The sequence below is a fragment of the Leuciscus leuciscus genome, assembly GCF_965113295.1.
Source record: "Leuciscus leuciscus genome assembly, chromosome: 9".
NCBI classification, from domain to species: domain Eukaryota; kingdom Metazoa; phylum Chordata; class Actinopteri; order Cypriniformes; family Leuciscidae; genus Leuciscus; species Leuciscus leuciscus.
The window spans coordinates 36,673,311-36,696,049 of record NC_138733.1 but is presented as its reverse complement, the minus strand read 5'-3'; the positions used below and the strand labels follow the sequence as shown (position 1 = coordinate 36,696,049).

The window sequence follows — 22,739 nt, the reverse complement described above, 5'->3', positions numbered from 1 at the left end:
TGGCCAACGAGTGAACAGTGTATGATTATGATCCAGGCAGCATTACAGCTTCCAACCATCCATCTCTCCATCCCACCATCTATCTATCCATCCATCAGTCATCCATCCAACCCTCCAACCATCTAACCATCCATCAGTCATCCATCCCACCCTCTATCCATCCATCCATCCATCCATCCATCCATCCAACCATCCATCCATCAGTCATCCATCCATCAGTCATCCATCCATCCATCCATCCAACCATCCATCCATCCATCCATCCATCCGTCCGTCCGTCCGTCCGTCCGTCAGTCAGTCAGTCATTCATCCATCCATCCAACCAACCATCCATCCCACCATCCATCCATCCATCCATCCATCCATCCATCCATCCATCCATCCATCCCACCATCTATCCATCCATCAGTCATCCATCCATCCATCCTTCCAACCATCCATCCCACCATCTATCCATCCATCAGTCATCCATCCATCCATCCATCCATCCATCCATCCAACCATCTAACCATCCATCAGTCATCCATCCATCCATCCATCCATCCATCCATCCATCCATCCGTCATTCATCCATCCATCCAACCATCCATCCATCCATCCATCCATCCATCCATCCATCCAACCAAGCATCCATCCATCCATCCATCTATCCATGCATCCATCCTTCCATCCATCCATCCATCCATCCATCCATCCATCCATCCATCCATCAGTCAGTCAGTCTTCATCCATCCATCCATGCATCCATCCATCCATCCATCCATCCATCAGTCAGTCTTCATCCATCCATCCATCCATCCATCCAACCAACCATCCATCAGTCATCCATCCATCCATCCATCCATCCATCCATCCATCAGTCATCCATCCATCCATCCATCCATCCATCCATCAGTCATCCATCCATCCATCTAACCATCCATCTAACCATCCATCTAACCATCCATCCATCCATCCATCCATCCATCCATCCATCCATCCATCCATCCATCCATCCAACCATCCATCCAACCAACCAACCATCTATCCATCATCCATCCATCCATCCATCCATCAGTCAGTCTTCATCCATCCATCCATCCATCCAACCATCCATCAGTCATCCATCCATCCATCCATCCATCCATCCATCCATCCATCCATCCATCCATCCATCCATCCATCAGTCATCCATCCATCCATCCATCCATCCATCCATCCATCCATCCATCCATCCATCCATCCATCCATCTAACCATCCATCCATCCATCCATCCATCCATCCATCCATCTATCTATTGTATCCCATTGGCAAATTTAATTTTCTTGTTTTGATCGAGTGTAACCCTTACTAAATGTTAGCTAAATATATTTATCAATGGCATAAGACCTGAAATAAACCTATATTTTTTGACAAAATAAACAAATCTGTTTAAATAATAATAAAAATAGGCCTATTTCTTGTTTTAGGGATGTTTATGGGAATTTTATGGGAAATCAAGAAAACAATGATGATTAACAAAATAATATCTTACATTGTAAGTCAAAGCCTACTATATACCATATATATATGGTAATGGATGATTACTATTGTCATTTGCATGGTATTTATGAAGATGGTGCACAGTCATGCACTATAATTATACGTCACTGTTCACAGCACTATCTCAGCAAAACTGTTGTGAACAAGCTGCTGAAATGATACATTCACATGCGCCCGTGACAGAAGAGAAGTGTAAAAGTGTGTGTGAGACAGAAAGGAAAAATCCAGGCAGTTGTTAATGATCCATCCGTTGGTTTAATGTAGAGAATAATTGGTATGAAAGTGCTGGGGTGCATTTTGCCACTGGCACTTCTCTATTTATCTCCATTAACTCACACTCCTCACAAAGCTGTCAATCAAAGCATCACAAACTCAGAATGTGTGTATTTGAAAGCCAGTTGCTCTTTGTTGCTAAGCCTTTAAATACCTCAGGCTTCAACCACCTGTGTATCCAAGAAACACAAGAAAAAGTCATACTGTATATCCAACTTATGAGTGAAAAGTACATGATGGTCTTACCTGCAAAAAGTTAAACTGTTTATTTTTATCACTTAAGTTCTGGATTTTGCTGCAGATGGGAAACAGGTTAATTATATGTAACATTTAAATTTAGACTTAATGCCACCTGTCTGAATATATAATCGGGCTTGTGATCTGGTTCCTTATATTTGCATTATTCTAAACAAGGAATTTTAAGAATGTGACAGTTAAGTGCTAAGTGTTTGTGTTCACCATTCACAATAAACTGCCAAGTGATAGGAACTAGCAGTTTTTTTTTTTTTGTTTTGTTTTTTTTTTGCTCTTTCAAAGTGTAATGGTATAAATGATCACACCTAGGCTGATTATGTGTTGTCTGTTCAAGAAACATGAGAATTGATACAAGAAACCAAAATATACAGCAGTCCACAAAACCCCCCCAAAACTGCATTTAAATTACAACCCTGTCAACATAAATAAAAAACAATGACAAATGTATGAACACAATAAGAATTCAAAATCTTCAATGTTTTTGGTAACAAATGAATGGAGAAACATGTACAATAGTTCCCCCTAGTGGTCACAATGAACGGCAGAGAATTCATAGTAGGCCCTCATACGAAGAGCCTGTTCCTATACCCAAAATTGCAGTTTTGGCCACTTGAGAGCACGTGCATGCGACAGGAAAGTGTACAAGACTGTCCCGTCTAACCATCAATCCATGAAAAATGCCAAAGCGCACTTAACCCACATGAAATCCACATTAATAACACTCTAACACTGCTTCAGAGCTAAGCATATATCTCAACATTCAGGAACTTTCCAGTGCAGGTAAAATTTATTAGATATTGCATTGATAATAAATGTAAAGTTTTGGAAATTTTGTTGGTGGAGAGATTTGGTGAAAAAACCTTTATATACTGTGTTTGAACAGACTCTTTTTTTTTTTTTTTTAAAGAGTATTGAAAATCATCATGAGTAAATAAAGCTCTTGCATTTTAACATGTTATTCTATGTTGTAAGTGTGTCCCATCCGGTTATCAAAAGTTATACGTACACTTGTGGTCTTAGAACCTACTTGAGCACTTGGGCCAAATCCAGGAAATACGTCATGCATGCAGACAAGGTGCGAAGACCACAAGTGTGGGTATCAGGACAGGCCCTTAACTCTGAAAGGGTAGACTGAAAGACAGGAAGAGGAAACGTCTGAATTCAACAGTCACTCAACAGAGGAATTTCATTAGTTTAATTTCCTTGTTATCTGGACGAAACAGCTGACGTGTGCTGGTTAAGATTTTCCTCTCGTAAACCTGATTCATGTTGTTTGGCTCCATTTTGAACACTTTGGAATAAATTTAAGCATTCTGTGCCACTGGAAAACTTCTAACATGATATTAAAATGGAAGTCATTTATTAAATATAGGCCTACTCATGAACTCAACCAATCAGCATGTTCAGCGCCCAAGTCCCACTCCTAAAAGTTCCTGAACATTGAAAAAGTACAACCTCGCGAGCAGGGACTTTCTGAGGGGGACATTTTTCCCCGGAACATCATTTAGACCCTGGACCCGGGACACCGAGTCCCACCCCAAAGTCCCCAAATTAATCCTGGGGAAAGTTCCTGTGGTGGAAACGCGGCTTAATAAGTCCAAAGTTAAGTTCTTTGATACCACGTGCTTGTTAATTCATGATCCTGTGATTTCCAGTCGTCTTTTCTCCATCAGTTCTCTCGGGACAGGTGAGGTCCAGCGTCTCTGGTACCTGTGCTTGTTCTCGACCTGCACTTCCCTCCTCTTCTTCCTTCACAGCCTCTAACTCTTCATCCAACCCCTGGAGTGGTTCCTGCAAGCTGTGGGTGACGTCGCTCAGACTGCTGGACTCCACGCTCTCGTTTAAAGAGTTCCCGTCCTCAACCAGCGGCCCGTGCCTCCGGATGGTCCTGCGGTTTCGGCTGTGGCGCGATTGGTTGCCGTGAAGTGTGCGTCTGCGATGCCATTGGCTGAGAGACTGGTGTGCTTCTGCACTGAGTTGCCGCTTCGCTAGACGAGGCTGGAAGCTGCTGATGTAAAAAAGGGCAGCGTAGAGAGACGTAAGGTAGTACCCACCTGAGGGAAAGATGGAGAAAGAGGAGCACGTCATGCACAGCAGTGTGCGAATCTTTAACTACACACCCGACCTGGGCCAAAATACCATTAACGGTCATTCATTTGAGTATTCTAATGCAATAAATGAACTTTTTCAAGCAACAAATACATCACAAAAAATTCATAACATCCTCATTATCCTCATGTTTTTCCAAATCCGTATCTTTCTAGAAGGTGCATTCTGGAATTTGGTCCAAATTTTGTTTATGTGAAGAGTCCTGTGATGAACACTGTTATTTATAGTTTTCTATATAAACATGTTTTAATGATTCATGCTGCTGGTCACCTTTATCAATGTATTTTTCCGTGTTGAAAGGACAAAAAAAAAAAAAACTGACAATGGAACGCACTTATTGTTGTGCTTTACAAGCGGAGAGAATCGTATCTGTCCGGCGGAAAAATCGGAGAAGCCAGAAAGACTGATAATGACAAAAAAATTAAGTAAACATTGGTACGGCATACACAAAGTGGAAAGATTTGATGACGGAGAAAAACCTGAGCATTTTTGTTGTACAGGTAATAATTAACAATTGCTTAGATCAATGGTTCTCAACTGGGGGCCTCCACAAATTCTTATCATTCTTATGATGATACAAGTCTTATTATTTACATTGTTATATTAACATAATCATAATGAAATATGCTTTAAAAACATTAAAAACAAAGATGCACCAACTTTCAGCGTAGACAGGAGGGCCTTTCTAATATTGAATATAAGTGGGGCTTTGGTGTCAAAGGTCCCACTAGTTTAGACCATTCTCTACAACACTCCAGTGAAATTTACACAAAACTCAGGGATGATCATGCTGATGTGATGGCAGTTGCCATTGTGGTTTTGCTAGAGAATGATGTTGTGTCGCTAGCACTGAATCGCTAGTGTCGCTAGCACTTTAAACTGAACCCCCAAAATGAACTTATTAAGGACAACTTTGCCACTATATAGGGGTGGGGGTAGGGGTGGGGGTAGGGGTAGGGGTAGGGGTAGGGGTGGGGGTAGGGGTAGGGGTAGGGGTAGGGGTAGGGGTGGGGGTGGTGGTGGTGGCGCAATGGATAAGACACATGCCTTTGGTGTGAGAGACCCGGGTTCGAATCCACTGTGAGACACCAATGTGTCCCTGAGCAAGACACTTAACCCCTAGTTGCTCCAGAGGGGGTAGGGGTTAGGGTTAGGGTTAGGGTTAGGGTTAGGGGTAGGGTTAGGGGTAGGGGTAGGGGTAGGGGTGGCGCAATGGATAAGACACATGCCTTTGGTGTGAGAGACCCGGGTTCGAATCCACTGTGAGACACCAATGTGTCCCTGAGCAAGACACTTAACCCCTAGTTGCTCCAGAGGCGTGCGACCTCTGACATATATAGCAATTGTAAATCGCTTTGGATAAAAGCGTCAGCTAAATGAATAAATGTAAATGTAAAATATAAATCTGTTTGAAAACTAACAATGTTACAGTCAGTGTTGGGTAGTAACTGATATCATGTAATCTGCATTATGTAATTCCATTAAGTACTTGTAATCAGACTATATTTAATTTTCATTGATAGATTAAATGATAATCTCACAGTGGCAGTAAATTATTCACAATTCATTGATTCTCAGACTCAGAGTTCTCAGAATTCTGAGAAACCCAGACGTTTTTTTATCTTTTAAATCTTCCTTTCTAAATAAAGCCTGCTGTTTATATCCGTTCAGAAGCTCTTTCGGGTTTGTTGAATCGCACACTAAAAACAGCCTCTAGTCATGTGACTATCACTGAAACCTGAGAACCACACAGCAGTTGATCACAGGATTTACAGAAATAATTTCACTTTTAAGAAAGTGTTTTCTCAACACTGCAACATTGCATACTGAATCATCTCCTGGCAAACACATTCATTATTATTTTAATTATCACTCAGTGAGTCATTTAAGCACCTATTGCTGTTTTTTGGAAGGCTTTTGTCTCTCAAACACATTGAAATATGCAGATTAACATCATTAGATTTTAATTCAAATTATGAGATTTTAAGTTAATAAGTTAGCCTAGGTTAATAATAAAATTAACTCAATAATAATTATAATAATAATATTAAGGCCCCCCTGTGGAAAATATCAAGGTTTTAATGTTGTTTATGTGGTGTTTTTAATATGCTTTAAGACAAACCATGTGTAAATTCATAAGTCGAAACCATTGCTGAGTATTTTCTCCTTAAAACTGCAGTGAACCAAAGACAGTCTCAAAAACACGGTTTGAAATCGCTTGTGTCTCTGACGTCACAAACTACCTTGTAACCAATCAGATCAACGTGTGATCGGTGGATCTCTGAACTGGTGTGAGTGAGTGGAGGCGGGGCTCATTTGCATATTCATAGAACCGTGTATACTATATGAGGCAAGGGTGTAGAGTTACATTCAAGCTATTTTAAGGCATGAAGAATTTTTTTTTTTTCAAGGAAATAACATTTAAATATGACATTTTGGTGATCAAAGTTTTAAGGGATACAATTATTGACTACAGGGGGACTTTACGTTCACGGTTCTCTTATGTTGGTTAATGGTCACATGACATGGAGGTAAACAAATAAAATATTTAATCTTTTTTAGAAAGTGTTTTATTTTGATTGTTTATATTTTAAATTTGTTCATTTTAATCTTACATTTATATGATTTAAATTATTTAATAGCTTTTTATTAAACTCATGAACCCCCTGCAGTTCCATCATGAACCCCAGTCTGGGAAACCCTAATGTAATGTAATATTTAATGCATTTCATTTTGTTGATAGCAAATCAATGTGATAAACAAGTTAGGTAAAATGTAATAGTCAGATAATATTACCTTAAATGTGTAATGTTATGGATTACGTTACTAACAATCATTTTGTCATGTAATTTGGAATCAGCAACCGACTACAATTTTTTTGTATTTTACCCAGAACTTGTTACAATGAAATCATGTGGATTCTTATTAAAATGACTGGTTTCAGTCACAAAAACTCGCTATATAACCGCACCTTTACAAGCAAAGTGAATGTAAACTAAAGTGGTCAAAAAACGACAAAGCCACAACATTTGCCAAATTCCAACTCTTCTGAAGCCATAAGATAGGCAAACAGAAAACATTTAAAGGTATGGAAAAATAAAATGCGTAAACAAGAAGTCCAACATATTAAAGGAACAGCATAGTCCATAGTAATGGTCAATGGTATGATTCAGTACATGTGCAATCCATCAATCCAAACAGAAAAATAAGAATGAAAACAAAGTATAAAGTGCATTCAAGGACACACTTCAGGTTAGTCGCAAATAAAGGGATTGGGATTGTCCTGCCACTGAGATGAATCCGAATGCCAGTGGATAGATCTCTACAGATGATATAGACCCTCTTGGTTCAGACAAACAGCCATTGATTGAACCAGAAGCTGACATGTTGGACAGAGTAATGCTTTTTAAAGAGTTACAGTGTTTGCCTTCATCAGGAAGCCAACCATAAAACTAGTGGTGTGAACACTGTTAATGAGTGTGAATGTGTGTGTATCCCCTACCCTCTCCTTGTAGTTGCATGGGGTCCAGCAGCTCCATCATGTAGTCAGTGTCCACCTGTAGTATAGATAGATCACTACGCAGCAACACCCACGTCAGGCACGGCAGGAAATCATCTGCCCCGAAAACCGTTCCTGAACATAAAACAATCAACATAATCAAATCTTCTACAGTTTAATGACTCGGGTATTAAAATGTATGAGGTGCCTTGCAGCAATCATGGCTCCATAGGCATGTATGGACAGTGCCGGGTACTAATTGATTACATGTAATCTCGATTACGTAATCAGATTACCAAAATTAAGTACTTGTAATTAGATTATTGTCACGATTATTCTTAGTTTTACCCTCATAGACTTTTAGTTTGTATCCTTCAGTCACATGTTGGTGCTGTTATCTTTCTGTCAATAAACTCGTCTTTGCGTCCTGCCTACATCACATTCAGCCAAAGTGTGACAATTATATTGCATTGCAAATACTTGTAATCAGACTATATGTAATTTTCATTGATAGATTAAATGATATTCTCACAATGGCAGTAAATTATTCACAATTCATTGGTTCTCCCTACTACAAGCAGATCCCTTCTACTTAGTGTATTATTTTAAACGTTTTGATTTTAAAATTGTTTAATTACTTTTCATTAAACTCACAAACCCCTGCAGTTCCATCACAAACCCCAGTCTGAGAAACCCTGACGTAATGTAAAATTTGATATACTTCATGTTGTTGGTAACAATAACAAATGGAATATATTTTCTTTCTCTTTTATTCAAATCAATGCGATTAACAAGTTAGGTCAAAAGTAATCTAAAAGTAGTCTGCATTGCGACGGGTGTATGATAGGGCCCTAAATGTGTAATGTTATGGATTATTTTACCAACTACAATTTTTGTCATGTTATTTGGAATCAGTAACTGACTAAAAATTTTAAGTAGTCTACCCAGCAATACCCAGCAATTGAATTCTTGGTTTTTCGGCACAGGACACGTTTCTGTATGTGTGGAATAAACGGAGCATACAATTTCAGAGGAAGTGGAATGTGGAATGACCATGAGAATCCAGAAAGTTTGCATTGCGTCTCTACAGTAGTTCACTCACCAGGCTTAGCATTAGCATTCATGCTGTGGTAGATATTCTTGCAGACTTTGAGCAGGGTGTTAACTTTTTTACTAGGTGAGTAGGCCTCATGCATTGTGGTCCATCGATGCTGGATCTTTTCCATCATGCTGGAATCCGGCACTCCGGCTCCGGCTGCTCCCTCCAGCTCCTCCAGGCTCCGGTTCTCCAGCGTGCTCTTGTTGGCCTCTAGACGCTGCAGAGTGCCGTCATCCCTGCGCGCTGTCTTCAGATACACGTAAAGGTGAGTGTAAACTGGTTTTAAAGCCACTTTATGCAAGGCAAGCTCCAGCATAGCATCTAAAGGCAGAGAGGAAAAACAGATTTGTCAATAAATTTGGTTTTAGTAGAGACGAAACAATAAGAATCAAAACAATGTACTAGCAAAACATTTGCTTAGTGTGACCATAGAAAGCTCTCGTTTATTGTGTAGGCATACCTATTATGGAGAATGGAGAAATTCAACTGGGAAACACTTTATTTCGATGGTCCACTTTAAACCTTCTACTAAATATAAGTAACTTTGCTATTACATGTCAACTAACAGTCATGAGATTATTAGTGGACTGTAGTAGACCGTTAGGTGCAGATTAGTCGAATAAGGCCGACTAATATCATGCCTAATAATAATAAAACATAAGATGCGTTTTGGTTGATCGGATCACAAGTAGACGTAGGAGACATATTCCCGTTTACACCTGGTGTTTTAATTCATAAATAATGTTCACACACCAGGTCAGTAGCAGGAGAGTAGATGGTCTTTTGTGGCTGTTCGAACACATTCGACTACATGAGTGTTTACACTACGAAAGCAATCCGGTCGAATGTGTTTTCAACTACCTCTGGAAGTGGTGGAAAGTGGACAAGCTCAAAATGTTTAAGACCCCGTTTACACCTGTATTATGCGTCGTCCACTTGTGATCCGATAGACCAAAATGCATCTTAATACCAGGTGTAAACAGGGCCTTAGTTGACATATGGTTGCAAAGTTACTTATAGTCAGAATGTCTGTTGAAGGAGCATCGTAATAAAGTGTTAGCAGATATTAAGCAGACAGTCTACTAATTCTCTAAAGAGAGCTAGTTGACATGTAGTTACAATGTTACTAATAGTTAGTAGAATGTCTAAAGTGGACCATCAGAATAAAGTGTCACCTTCAATTGTAAATCAATTGTATTTGTTGATAAAAGAATAATAAAGATAAGCTGAAAAGTCATGTACGTTAATCATCTTGAGAAAGGAACTCAGGTATTATAACGCAATATAAAAAATAACGTTACTTCATCAGTTGGTTCTGATTACATAACACGCCTATAACTCATTATAGTCAAGGTTGGGGGGTGAAGGGGTGAAGGGATGAAGCGAGGACTCAAAATGCAGAAGTGTTGGGCTTTTAATGATAATAAAATAAAACTAAACACAAGCGTAAACTACCCCGAGGGGAAAAACTAGACTTGACAGCCTGACTTGACTTGACTAGAAGGGAAACCACACAGAGGGAACATAGATGAACCCTGACAGTTACCCAGCTCAAAATCAGGAATGTCTCCACAGCTGTCTGTGATGCTTTGGATCTCTGGACAATCAAACAGCATTTCCCTCAGATTAGTGAGAGCCGAGCGCACGTCCTGCAGCATCTCGGTGCAAGTCACTCCAGGGGCGTCTCCACCCGCTAGAGTCTCCTCTACAAACCCCCTGACGGCCTCTGCAAAAGGCCCAGCCCTCCGCTCGGCCATCTCCTGAACACGCTTGCTCAGTCTGCGCTGAGGAGGCACAAGTCCACCTAGAGCCTGACCCACTGCCGAGAGGCGGTTCTTCATCTTGTCTGCCAGCTGGAAGCGGGACGAGGATAGGGATGGGCTTGAAGCCGGTTCGAACTCCTCCTCTATGCTGCTGACTGACAGCGAGTCCAGCTCTAAGCAGGGCGGTTGAAGCAGAGAGGAAGGCAGTGGTGAATTCAGCCATATCTTGTCCTCGATCCAGGACACGCGGTGTGGCGACTGCGGGAGAGGGCTCTGAATGGAGTCTGTGCTTGCTCTTTTTAGGGGGTCTTCCTTGCTGGTGGCACTCGCCCTTCGAAGCACGACTCCACCCGGGGTAGATGGAGAGACTGGTGATGATGATCCTTTGAGAAGAAGCAAAGACGTCAATACGTGACACTTTCTAACAGCCTTCTTTTTTTATCAGCACATCCTTTTGCAATATATACACATTATAAACATTAGCCGCTTTTTTTCCACCATCGGGCCGAATAAGTAAGGAATAGTTCCGCTTGAGCTTGGTTCGGCACGGCACGATAACAAACCGTCCCACAGTGGGAAAATGTAACCATACCCGTAGCAGCTGGGCAAGAAATGGAAGGGTTAATGTCCTTGCACACTGAATCCAAAATTTTCGTATGCATTTTTCCATATTCGTCGTTCGGTGGCTCCCAGTTGTCAAAACACATCTTGCTTGCAACGGATGCGAAAAAACGCAGAAAATCGAACCTGATCCGAATTTTTTATGACGAACAAAAGTGTCGGAGGCAGTGTGTAAACGTGATTTTTTTTTTTTTTTTTACATTTCGGACGAGAATTTTGGCCCGAGAGTGGAAAAGCAGCTACTGTTTGTCGGTTCCTTGAAATCAGTGCTATTATTGTTTACTAAAGCTGAAACTATTACAAATCTTTTTCGTTATTTGAAATTTAAGCTGAATTCTGAAATATATATTTAAAAATTAATAAAAAAGACATACTTTTTAAACTGAAATAAATGTAAAAAAATGTAATTTTTTTATTTTAATTTTTTTATTAAAAATATAAAAATAAATGACTACCTTTGTCATGGTCAAAACTGCTAGAGTTGTCCTCGGCTGGTGTAGATGACCTCAGTTTCAGTCCTCTCCCTTCCCATGCTCTTGTGGTACTCAACCGCTTGTCTCGCCTCAAGCCGATTGGACGATTGACTGGGCTGGCTGGAGACTGAGTCAGCCAATCATCCCCATGCTCTTGAAGGTACAAGGGATTGATGAAGCACAGGGCACCATTGGCGGCTGTAACCTACCAACAAACAGAAATAATTTGAAGATCACGTCTCTATAGAATACAGCCTCAAGTGTCAATCATTGTGGTCCAATTAAATCCCAAATTAAAAAGAATAGATCCCCATGGACACATTTGTTGTGTTGGTAAATTTCAACTTCCTTGTTTTAACGTGATAATAACCCCATTGGCTGGGTAGATTACTTAGAAACTGCAGTCCGTTACTGATTCCAAATGACGTGACAAAAATTGTAGTTAGTATCATGATCTATTACATTAAACATTTAAGGTAATATAATCTGATTACTTTTAGATTACTTTTGAACTAACTCGTTTATCACATTGCTTTGAATAGGATAATCTTGTACCATTTTGATATGAAAATACAAAGAGAAAGAAAATATATTTTATTAAGTGCATTAAATATTACATTACACCAGGGTTTTCCAGACTGAGGCTCGTGAGTTTAATGAAAAGCTATTAATTAAACCATAAATAATAATAATTTAAAAATAAAAACAATCAATAAAACACTTACTAAAAAAATATTAAAATATATATTGTATTTGTTTACCTGCTGGGTGAATCAATGAATTATGAATAATTTACTGTCATTGTGAGAATAACATGTAATTAATAAAAAAGTAACTGTAGTCTGATTATGAGTATTTTAAAATGCAATATAATCTAATTACAAGTACTTAATTTTCGGAATTTTATTACTTAATCCAGACTGCATGTAATCAGTTACTACGCACTGTTCATAGTTGCACAGGTTTTCTTCCTTTTAAGCACCCGCTAGCATCATAAATTGATGTTTGGACTTTGCACTTAAAATAAGTCTTGGTTTGCCAAATGATGATGGTTTTGATAATGTTTTGTCAGTGTCTAGAAGAGACATGTTAGTGTTAGAAATGTGGTTACACTTTTGGTTTCACTTTATTTCAAGGTTTCCTTCTTTACTTACTTAAACACAAGTAAGGACCATGTTTTATCAATTTATAGCAAGTACTTACCACGGGTTAGGGCTTAGTTTATGGTTAGTCACTTGCTATCTATGGCTTGGAATAATGCATAATGACTGTTACCTCTACAGAAAGTAGATGTGTGCAACATAAGTTTTTTATAAAATAAGTTCGATACGTAAAACAATCTATAACTTTGCAGGTTTGCTTTATGTTACTGATTACCTCAATTCACATACAATTCAAATCCAGAAATTAGAATCTGGAATTGGAATTTCAAAGCATTCTCAGTTCCGAATCACTTATTTAAAGGATTAGTTCACTTCAGAATTTAAATTTCCTGATAATTTACTCACAGCCCAGAAATTTTAATTCTGAAGTGAACTAATCCTTTAATACTGAACAAATATAGTGAACTTGAAAACATTAGAGAAGTAAAGCAGAGCTAACTCAGAAGCTCAGTATCACCTGTATAGTGCACAGGACGGTTTCTGGCATTTCTGCTGTGCCTTGTGTTTCTGAAGTCATACTGTTAGCCTGCAGATCTGAGGAGGGGCACAGCCAGGTCTCTGAAAGTCAAACACACACAACCCTTGAAACGGAGAGAGTCTGGCTGACATAATAGCAGATTTATAGTGTAGTACATCGAATGGTGAATGACAGGGCAAGTACTAACTTGGACCAAGCTGAGGAACAAGGTGATCTGGTAGCTTGATAATGGTGTAAACCCACGAGGGAACCAACAAACAGACAGGCAAAACATCCCTGAGAGAAATGTGAGTGGAGCAAAGAAAAAAAGAAGAAGGTTACAACAATACATTATTTATTCGGTTTAGCACTTATTATAATCTTTGGTGTAAGGGAAACAAGGAGATTATTCATTCTCTTTCAAGAGCATTAACTGCAACTGTTTGCCCCATAAGAGTTAGTTTTTAGTATAATTTGCTATCTAACACAGCGGTGCAGTATTTCCTGTGATGACAATCCTGTTATCAAGAAAAACAGGTCAATATAGTTGCTAGATAATAATAACTCATCCGCACCTGCTCAGTGTGTAGAAATGCAGCAGCTGAAAGAGATCAGGAAAAGCCAGGTGTGATGTTGTCAGTTGAAGCGCTGTGAAAGAAAAAAAGAGTCAGTCGGACTTGCGCTATGTGTCATAGAGAGAAACTGGACAAACTAGTCATGAACTTTAAAAGAACACGGATGTAATGAGGAAATAGGAAGGCTGCAGTGTTCATGATGTCAACTAGAACAGCGTGCGCAAATAGAGAAGAAAGTACAGTGCAGAAGAGTTTAATGAACTGCACAAACTTCTCATGAACACTATTTGCACATGGTTTCCCACAGTGTGCTTCTGTCTGTTTGTAACAGGAAATGTAGAAAACCTGCAGGCTTTACATCTGTATCATGCCTGACAGCTTGTGCGTTTCTTTTCATGCAACATAAAAAATGCTATGAAGTCACTCTTTCATATCTCAGGAAGCTTAGCTATGCTTTGATAAATGTTTCCCTTATAAAATCATATATAAAAAGAAAAAATCTATTAAAAAACAAACAAATGGGGCTGTAGTTAATATATAGTAATAGTATACAGCTATAAAATGTGGACAGCATAGCTCAGATACGTAATTTGATGTTGAGAACATGTGACGAGTTTTTGAGTTCATGTTGAAATCTGACTTTTGATTGAGTATCAATAAAGACTATAGAATAACACAAGACGCGTCTCTCGTATTGTTTTGAATGGGGAAAAGTGCAACGCTCAATATGGCGGAATAAGTCCCGCCTTCTAAATAAGAGCCAGTCGCTGACTGGTAAAGTCATTAGTAAAGCTGCCGTTAGAAGCTCTGGCTATTATTAGAAACAGTAAATTGCGCTTCCACTGCGCATTAGCTTGATCCAGCCTGAAAATTTGTATTTTCTGTCATGATTCGAGCATTTAGAAACAACATTTACGAGACAGTTGTTGTCAGATTTCATTGGTGATATCAAAGATGAAATTTATGAAATTTTTGGAGAATTTGATATTTCCCCATTCAAAGAGAGACAGAAGCTGCGCTTGCACGCCCGAGAGGCATTTCAAAGATGGCCGCCGAGTGAAATGACTTGTCTAAAGGGACTTTGGTATCAGTCAAAGATGAAAGCTGTTTTCAGTACCTGTTCCAGTGGTTTTGATGGGGAATTCTATGACCGGCTCCCCACTGTCCGCTACAGACACGCACAGAAGCTGGTCTTCAGACAAAGACCCTTGGACCACCAGGAAACTCTGTGTAAAAGAACATTTAAATGATTTTGTTGATATGCGAGTTTAATGAAAGGGTTATATTGAGATCATTGAGGATTGAAAGCTTTGGAGAATATTGTCTCATTGCCATATGAGAACTCATGAGAATGAGTGACACAACCAGCTTTGACATCAAGGAAACGCACACATTGTGGGTAAGCTCTCTCACAAGAGGAAGTCAGTGCGCACACAAGTCGGGTGCCAAAAAAAAACTAAAATAGATGACAGTGAGAGCTACTGAAGTTATTTGAGTTTATTTAGTTTATCGAAACCAATGATGAATATGCTTCTAACAATATTCACAGGATATATGTCATTCAAATTCACTCCCTAAAATATAAACAACAAGAACCCTCTTAGGAATTTGTTGACCACAGGGGAAGTGAAATGAGATCTTCGATCATTTTGACATCACTCACTAATTATACAGAGTAAGAGTGTGCTGGACTATGGGAGTATCTTTCACAGCTTTGAAATAGCCTTGACAAAGACTATCAGTGTTAGCCAACACTTCTAAAAAGTTCAACATTGGATCCTTAGATATGCCGCTGAACAACTCTGCTGAGTCTGAGAAACTGGAAAAACTATTTCTTCTTTCTTTCTTCTTTATTCAGATCCCCATTAGCTTCCACGGAGTGGTTGCTAATCTTGCTGGGGTTCACAAAGCAATATTCTGTATTATTTTTAATCATTACATGTTGAATGAGGATTTATACCAGCAAAAGCAAGGAACAAAGTAAAATTGCATAATACTTGATTACTGACCATTCTGAATCAGCATATTGTAAATAACCACTTGCATAAATTGTAGAATAGATCTTACCTTACAATACTGCGCTCTTTTAAGACATCAGTGCTCTACTCTCTCTCTCTCTTTCTCTCTGCCTCTTCTTAAGTACACTTGCACTCATGCTTTCTGCACTCTTATCTAACTCTACTTCTGCAATTGTCTGCAACATAACGACAGTTTATTCCACACAAGAACTTATGCTCATAGTGCTGGTTAGGTTAGTAAACCTTAATAAGATGATTTTTTTTAAAGATAATTGTATTATGGCACACGTATAAACAGCCGTAAGTCAATCATTGAAGAAACTTCTCCCCAATTGGAGACTACGCTTTCACTAAGTATTTAGACAAAGAAATGGCTTTTATTAAACAGGGTCAAAGTTCAGCAAAGGGAACAGTGACTTTCCACAATAAAAATAGCATCAGTAATACTGTGTTATATAATATACATATTTCCCTGAGACTCAAGAAATTCACAGGCTAAAACTTTAAGGTGGTTTCACCAAGTAAATCTTTGTTCAACATTCCAATCAACCAATCAGATTTGAGGGACAAGTTAACAGTTAATGTTTAGGCTTATATAACCAGGGTTAGGTGCTTTCCCTCTGATCTTAGGGATAAGTTATGGGTAGGGTTAGGTTTAGGGGTAGGGATAGGGTTATGACTAAATTTTGATCGAGAAATATGTCTTACTTGGCAAAATTACCATGATATGTGTTAATATTAAGAGATGAAAATAGTTATTAACAATTAAAGTCTAGCTTTTATGGAATTTGAAGCTAAAACATTTCAAGCAATGATTGGATTGTGCATTAGATTTCAAGTCAACTAAAACTGCTTGATTCTTTTTTTTTTTTGACAACATTAGGGTTTACAAGACCTACTGTTGAAACAGCTGAATGACTGATTCAGCAAGCATTGCAAAAAAGGAAGTAAAGGCACCCACCCCAGGAGGTCTGCCCCACAGAGCGGCGTGCGCCCCATGACTGTCCCAGGGGCTCTTGGGAGCCCAGGCATCCTGACACAAGCGTAAACCTTGCAGTAGACTCAGGGATTTTGTCTGATCCCTGAAGACCCCGTTGGGTACTGTCCTGGCAGCATTTTGTCTATGAGAAATAAAAAAAGGTGTTTAAATAATAATAAAAAAAGAAATAAAAAAAAAGAAAGAACATATTGAACAAAATGGTGATTGTATCAATGTTATCTCTCACCTGTTCCCACTGGTTGTGAATTCATCTTTTGACTCTTTCATCATCATTGCACTGGACCTGTTCAGGAAATCTGTTCCAGCACAAGATCTTCCATTTTAGCTATGTTGCTGTAACCCTGTTGATATTTGGAAAGGGAGAAACAAAATTAATTATGAAATATTGTTTCTCTCCAACCCCACATCCTTTCATTTGTATTACTTTTTGTTCACTCTTTGTCATAGTTCCTTGTTAACAGTTGAACATGTTTTATCAGCAGTGAAATCTAAAGTCTAAAAGGGCAGATTTTTTTTTTTTTTTTTTTGAGGAGGAGTTTCATCTGTGAAGTGCAACTTTGAAAACAGAGGACATGTGCTGTGACAAAAAGACCTACTTCCAGCTTGTTGAAATAAATATGCACTATTTAAAAAAAAAAAAAAAAAAAAATGGACACCAGTTCTTTGCTACTTATTGCAATGTGCTACTTATTGCAATGTGCTACTACACATTTTAGATAATAGTAAAGTTATTAAAACAATTGCACTTTATTTTACAGTACATGCACTTACATAAAAATGAAAGAATATAAGATAACTACATTGGTTAAGTTTGGGTTTAGGAGTAGGTTCAGGGTTAGTAGGTTTAGGTTATTAACTATAGTTACTTTAATAAACAGGACTGCAAAATAAAGTGATACCATTAAAACAACATACATATGGGACTTATGTAGTGATCAACAAACTGTTTAACAAATTACAAATATATCATATTTTAGACTAGATGTACCGCATCGCGGTACAAAATATGACCGCCGCTCAGGCCTGCACTGGCTTTCCACAAAAATAAATGACGTGGAGTAATTTGGCTGTATTGCGTGTTTATGTATATACCTAAAAAAAGTAATAGTATGTGCATGTCTGTCTGTGTGTGTGTGTGTGTGTGTGTGTGTGTGTGTGTGTGTGTGTGTGTGTGTATGTGTGTGTATTTGTGTATGTGTGTGTCTGTGTGTGTGTGTGTGTGTGTGTGTGTGTGTGTGTGTGTGTCTGTGCGTGTATGTATGTGTGCGTACATGTGTGCGCGTGTGTGTTTGTGTGTGTGTGTGTCTGTGCATGTGGATTTGTATGTGTGTGTATGGGTGTGTGTCTGTGCGTGTGGATGTCAGTGTGTGTGCATGCTTGCGTTTGTTTGTATTCCTGCATGTGTGTGTGTGTGACAGTATCATCCTAAACCAGCAACCCTTCGCTCAACAGCACCATCTACAGGCCGATGAGTGTACAGTCACTAAATGTGCACATAAATGAATTTATTTTATACCCCCCCATGGATGAAATTCTACAAAACTTAGCAGAGGATACCCCCAGAGGTTGTCAAGTTATTCATACAAATGAAATATGGTGCAGTTCTGAACATCTCCACTGAAGATAGGGGCGATTAAAGCAGAATAATATTGCATTTTCATTTTTTATGGGAGGGGCGCAAATCACAAATGAGTGATTATGGGCTAGGTTGATGTGCCATAAAAATTTCTTCATCCTCGGTGCCACGGTTCAGGTAGTTATTTAGGAAAAACTGCATTTTTTTGGGTTTGGGGGGGCCCAGCGCGGGGGGGGGGGGGGGGGGGGGGGGGAGTGGCCCCCGGGGACCAAACGAAATTTTTCCGTAGAAGTCTAGTGGGGCTACATGCCCACCAAATTTCATGTCCCCCGGTGCTTCGGTGTCCCTGGTATCGTTGACGAAAAATTTACGGGGGCCCCAGCGCGGGGGGGGAAGTGGCCCCGGGGACCGAACAAAATTTTTCCGTAAAAGTCTAGTAGACCAACATACCATAAAAATGTCTTCATCCTCGGTGCCACGGTTCAGGTAGTTATTTAGGAAAAACTGCATTTTTGGGGGTTTGGGGGGGCCCAGCGCGGGGGGGGAGTGGCCCCCGGGGACCAAACGAAATTTTTCCTTAGAAGTCTAGTGGGGCTACATGCCCACCAAATTTCATGTTCCCCGGTGTTTCGGTGTCCCTGGTATCGTTGACGAAAAATTTAAGGGGGCCCCAGCGCGGGGGGGGAAGTGGCCCCCAGGGACCAAACGAAATTTTTCCGTAAAAGTCTAGTAGACCAACATACCATAAAAATTTCTTCATCCTCGGTGCCACGGTTCAGGTAGTTATTTAGGAAAAACTGCATTTTTTGGGGTTTGGGGGGGCCCAGCGCGGGGGGGGAGTGGCCCCCGGGGACCAAACGAAATTTTTCCTTAGAAGTCTAGTGGGGCTACATGCCCACCAAATTTCATGTTCCCCGGTGCTTCGGTGTCCCTGGTATCGTTGACGAAAAATTCAGTAAGGTGACAAAAAAAAAAAAAAAAAAAAAACTTTGACAATCCCTATATGACCGGCTAGCTACGCTAGCGGCGGTCATAATTATTCAGTGTAACCCGTAGGCCTGCACCCGTTGTTTAGGGATTCTCTGAGCCCAATAAGGCATATCCCGGGATGTTATGAACTGTGAAACTGATGCTTAACAATTGTTGCCTGTTTTTTTTTCTTCACTATGTATTCATTGATTAAAACCCTTCATAAAAATGGTTTTGTATTAAACTATTTGCACATCTTAAATTTGTCTTCATAACAAACTGGCACAGTAGTTTATACTTTGGATGGATGACAAATGAATAATTGGTTTCGCTCACTTGAAGGCATTCTTTCGTTTGCTTTAGTTTGACAGCTGGGAGATACATTGCTGGGTTCCCTATAACAATAAACAATGAGCACAAATTATTTTGAATTCATTGGGTAAAAAAAAATAAAAAAAAATTGTTTTTACTGTGAAATAGAAACTTACCATTAATAGCCACTGCTGTAAAATCAAATTTGACTTGCATAAAAATCTCACACATTGACCTCCTGAGAACGAACACACACAAACACAAACACACACACACGCACACACGCACGCACGCACGCACACACTCACACACACACACACACACACACACACACACACACACACACACACACACACACACACACACACACACACACACACACACACACACACACACGTTAACTCACATAACCATATAATACAAGCATCATATATATATATATATATATATATATATATATATATATATATATATATATATATATATATATATATATATATATAAAGACATAACAAAACAATCATTTAAATGGTTTTGCAGTAAACATTTTTTTCCAGGGTTTTACAAAACATCTTGAATGTCGAGTGTGATTGCTTTTTCCATTTACTTTTTTTTTTTTTGTATTTAGTCATCTGTAGAAGATTACGTTTTTGAGAAATTTGTCCAACACTGCTACTTTATTTAATAGGATGCTTGTGCTGCAAACTATAATTTTTTGTCAGCCCTTTCAGATGTCAACTCCGCTGTCATCAATAAGAACTAACTGTTTGACAGCCAGTCTTTTCAGTTTATTCTTAATCCATATTTAATGTCAATATTCATAATAAATATTTTTCATTGCAGTGTGTATATCTAACACTTTGACATTTCTATAGAAAATGGAAAAAGCATCTGATTGCTCCCAAAAGTGTAAGCAACAGTATAATAAGTCCTTGGTAGGCTACAGTACATAAACTTGTACTTGTCCCATGTCTCAAGAATAAGTTGATAAATATGCATTAAAAGTAACACTCTTGGAATGATGCAAACAAACGTCTTTGCTAAACTCACATGTGGTGTCTTCAAAATGTCCTCCTACATGAAGAAAAGACTTCTCTGCACATCTCTGAAAGCTGCTCCAAACACCTCCACCCACTGCAAGTTTGCGCGTGGAGTAATCGAGACTCCTCATTACTAATCTTTTCTGTACTTAGTCATGTCACCAACAGTGAGACTCACTTTTGATCTGTGACATACATATAAACGTTCAATTTCAGTCACACTAAAGATCAGTATCAGCTTTGATAAGACAAGAGTGACAGAACTCTTGATGATGTCCTTTGTGTCTCTCACACCATAAGCTCCACCTACTGTCATGACTGTGGTAAACCTCACTGTGACAAACTTTCAAGTGAAAGTAAGATCCATCAGAAAGATTATATCTGAATGAGTGTTACAGTACCAAGTACATCAGTTCAGTTCCATTTGAGTCAAGTCAGCAGTTACGTTTCAAAAAATAAACCCGTTTCCTTTTATAATAATTGAGCTTAAGGGAAGAAGACAGTTACCCGTGTTCCTCACTGAATTTCCTGTTACTATAAATGAGACCATATTAACCCACAATAAGATCAAACTCATAGCCAACTCTAAAACCAGTTGACTCTAAAAACCTAAGATTTTTTAAAAAGTTTTCACAAATTTATGAGATGCTGTCTTCAGCAGTCAGACAAACATCTGAAAAACGCGAAACTCTATAAAGACATGCCGTCTATAATAAACCTGGCATACTAATGATCACAACGGATGTTTTTACCAGAGATAGTTTTATCACACTGTAACTATAGCATGCAATATGTACAGTGTGATGAAACTATCTATGAAAAATTCTTATGAGAAAACGATAATGAAAGTTTTCCTAATTATTTCAATAGTCCACTTTAGACTGTTACACTCACAGTCAAGTCACCTTCATTTATATAGCGCTTTTAACAATATTAATTGTTTCAAAGCAGCTTTACAGTGTTAATAGGAAATTACAGTAACAGATTGTTTTGGCTTTACAGCAGCTCTAGGATAAAGTTATTGTCCAGCTAAAGTTAGTTTTGATTGACTGATTCACTTCTGTTGCGAAGATCATCAGTTATTAACTTAGGGGCCGCTAACACGACACCGTTCTAACAGAAAACCCTCAATGCGCTCTGGCCACCCATCCGCACAAAACAGTGCCTGATGGCTCAAGAACGCACTCCCGGAAATAGGTTCCAAGGTGCAAACGATTATCAGTTATCGCTGCGCAAACCTACACAACCTTTGCGCAAACACCGACACATGTTGGACTATTTGTCTGGCCTTAACAATGTATAATACAGTATTATTTTTCACGTCCGCTTAGCCATGTATCGTTTAGATAGCCAACGACAACGTTTTATCTGTACAGAGGTAAAGGGAAGGAAAGGAGGCCTTTACAGGGGAGAGACTGGTTGACATTTCAGGACTGCGTTGTCGTCGCGTCCAGGCGCAGGTCCTTCATCAGATCTGATTACGGCCTGGATCCGGCGGACTGCGGTAAACCTCGGGATAAACAGAGAGACTAATATTAGCGTAGATGCCATTCTTCTTATGATGTAACAAGTACATCAGGATTTATGGGAAATGTCCGGCTGACCTAAACTATGCAGCCTAACATTGAATTATAGAAGTCTATAATGTGTTACGTGTATACTAGGCCAAAGATATGTGTTATTAATCTAGATTTGAACTGTCTGCTTCCCGGATAATGTTAGGAAGACTGTTCCAAAGGTTTGGTGCTTAATAGGAAAAGGATCTACCGCCAGCAGTCGATTTTAATCAAGTTTAATCATAGCCAGCTTAAAAGTTTTTGGTATGTATCTGTCACATGCCTGTCCTGTCTCGTGTAGCACGTGGTGTTTGTGTTCCTGTCTCTGTTTTGACCCCACCCTCCTTGTTATCTCATTATTGGTTTCATTTGTCCCACCTGTTGTTCCCTCATTATCTGCCTGATTTGTCCCTTTTATAAGTTCCTTTGTGTTTGCAGTCTTTGTCGGATCGTTGTATT

General features: G+C 39.1%; 1 protein-coding gene across 2 annotated transcripts; it reads right to left on the bottom strand.

The window, feature by feature from the left end:
• Positions 1-1,754: 1,754 nt before the first annotated feature.
• rinl (Ras and Rab interactor-like) lies at positions 1,755-20,984 on the bottom strand. Of its 2 annotated transcripts, none has more exons than XM_082180637.1 (14): positions 20,735-20,984; positions 19,861-19,922; positions 19,709-19,767; positions 17,054-17,168; positions 16,789-16,948; positions 14,927-15,035; positions 13,810-13,882; positions 13,443-13,531; positions 13,235-13,335; positions 11,597-11,819; positions 10,304-10,903; positions 8,761-9,078; positions 7,662-7,793; positions 1,755-4,104 (listed from the first exon to the last, which is right to left on the bottom strand). In XM_082180637.1, exons 4-14 carry the CDS (start codon positions 17,098-17,100, stop codon positions 3,680-3,682), a joined length of 2,277 nt encoding a protein of 758 aa, XP_082036763.1. In that variant the 5' UTR covers positions 17,101-17,168; positions 19,709-19,767; positions 19,861-19,922; positions 20,735-20,984; the 3' UTR covers positions 1,755-3,679. The 2 variants fall into 2 exon arrangements, with proteins under 2 accessions (XP_082036763.1, XP_082036764.1); XM_082180638.1 differs by having other exon boundaries at positions 19,861-19,875.
• Positions 20,985-22,739: the final 1,755 nt, after the last annotated feature.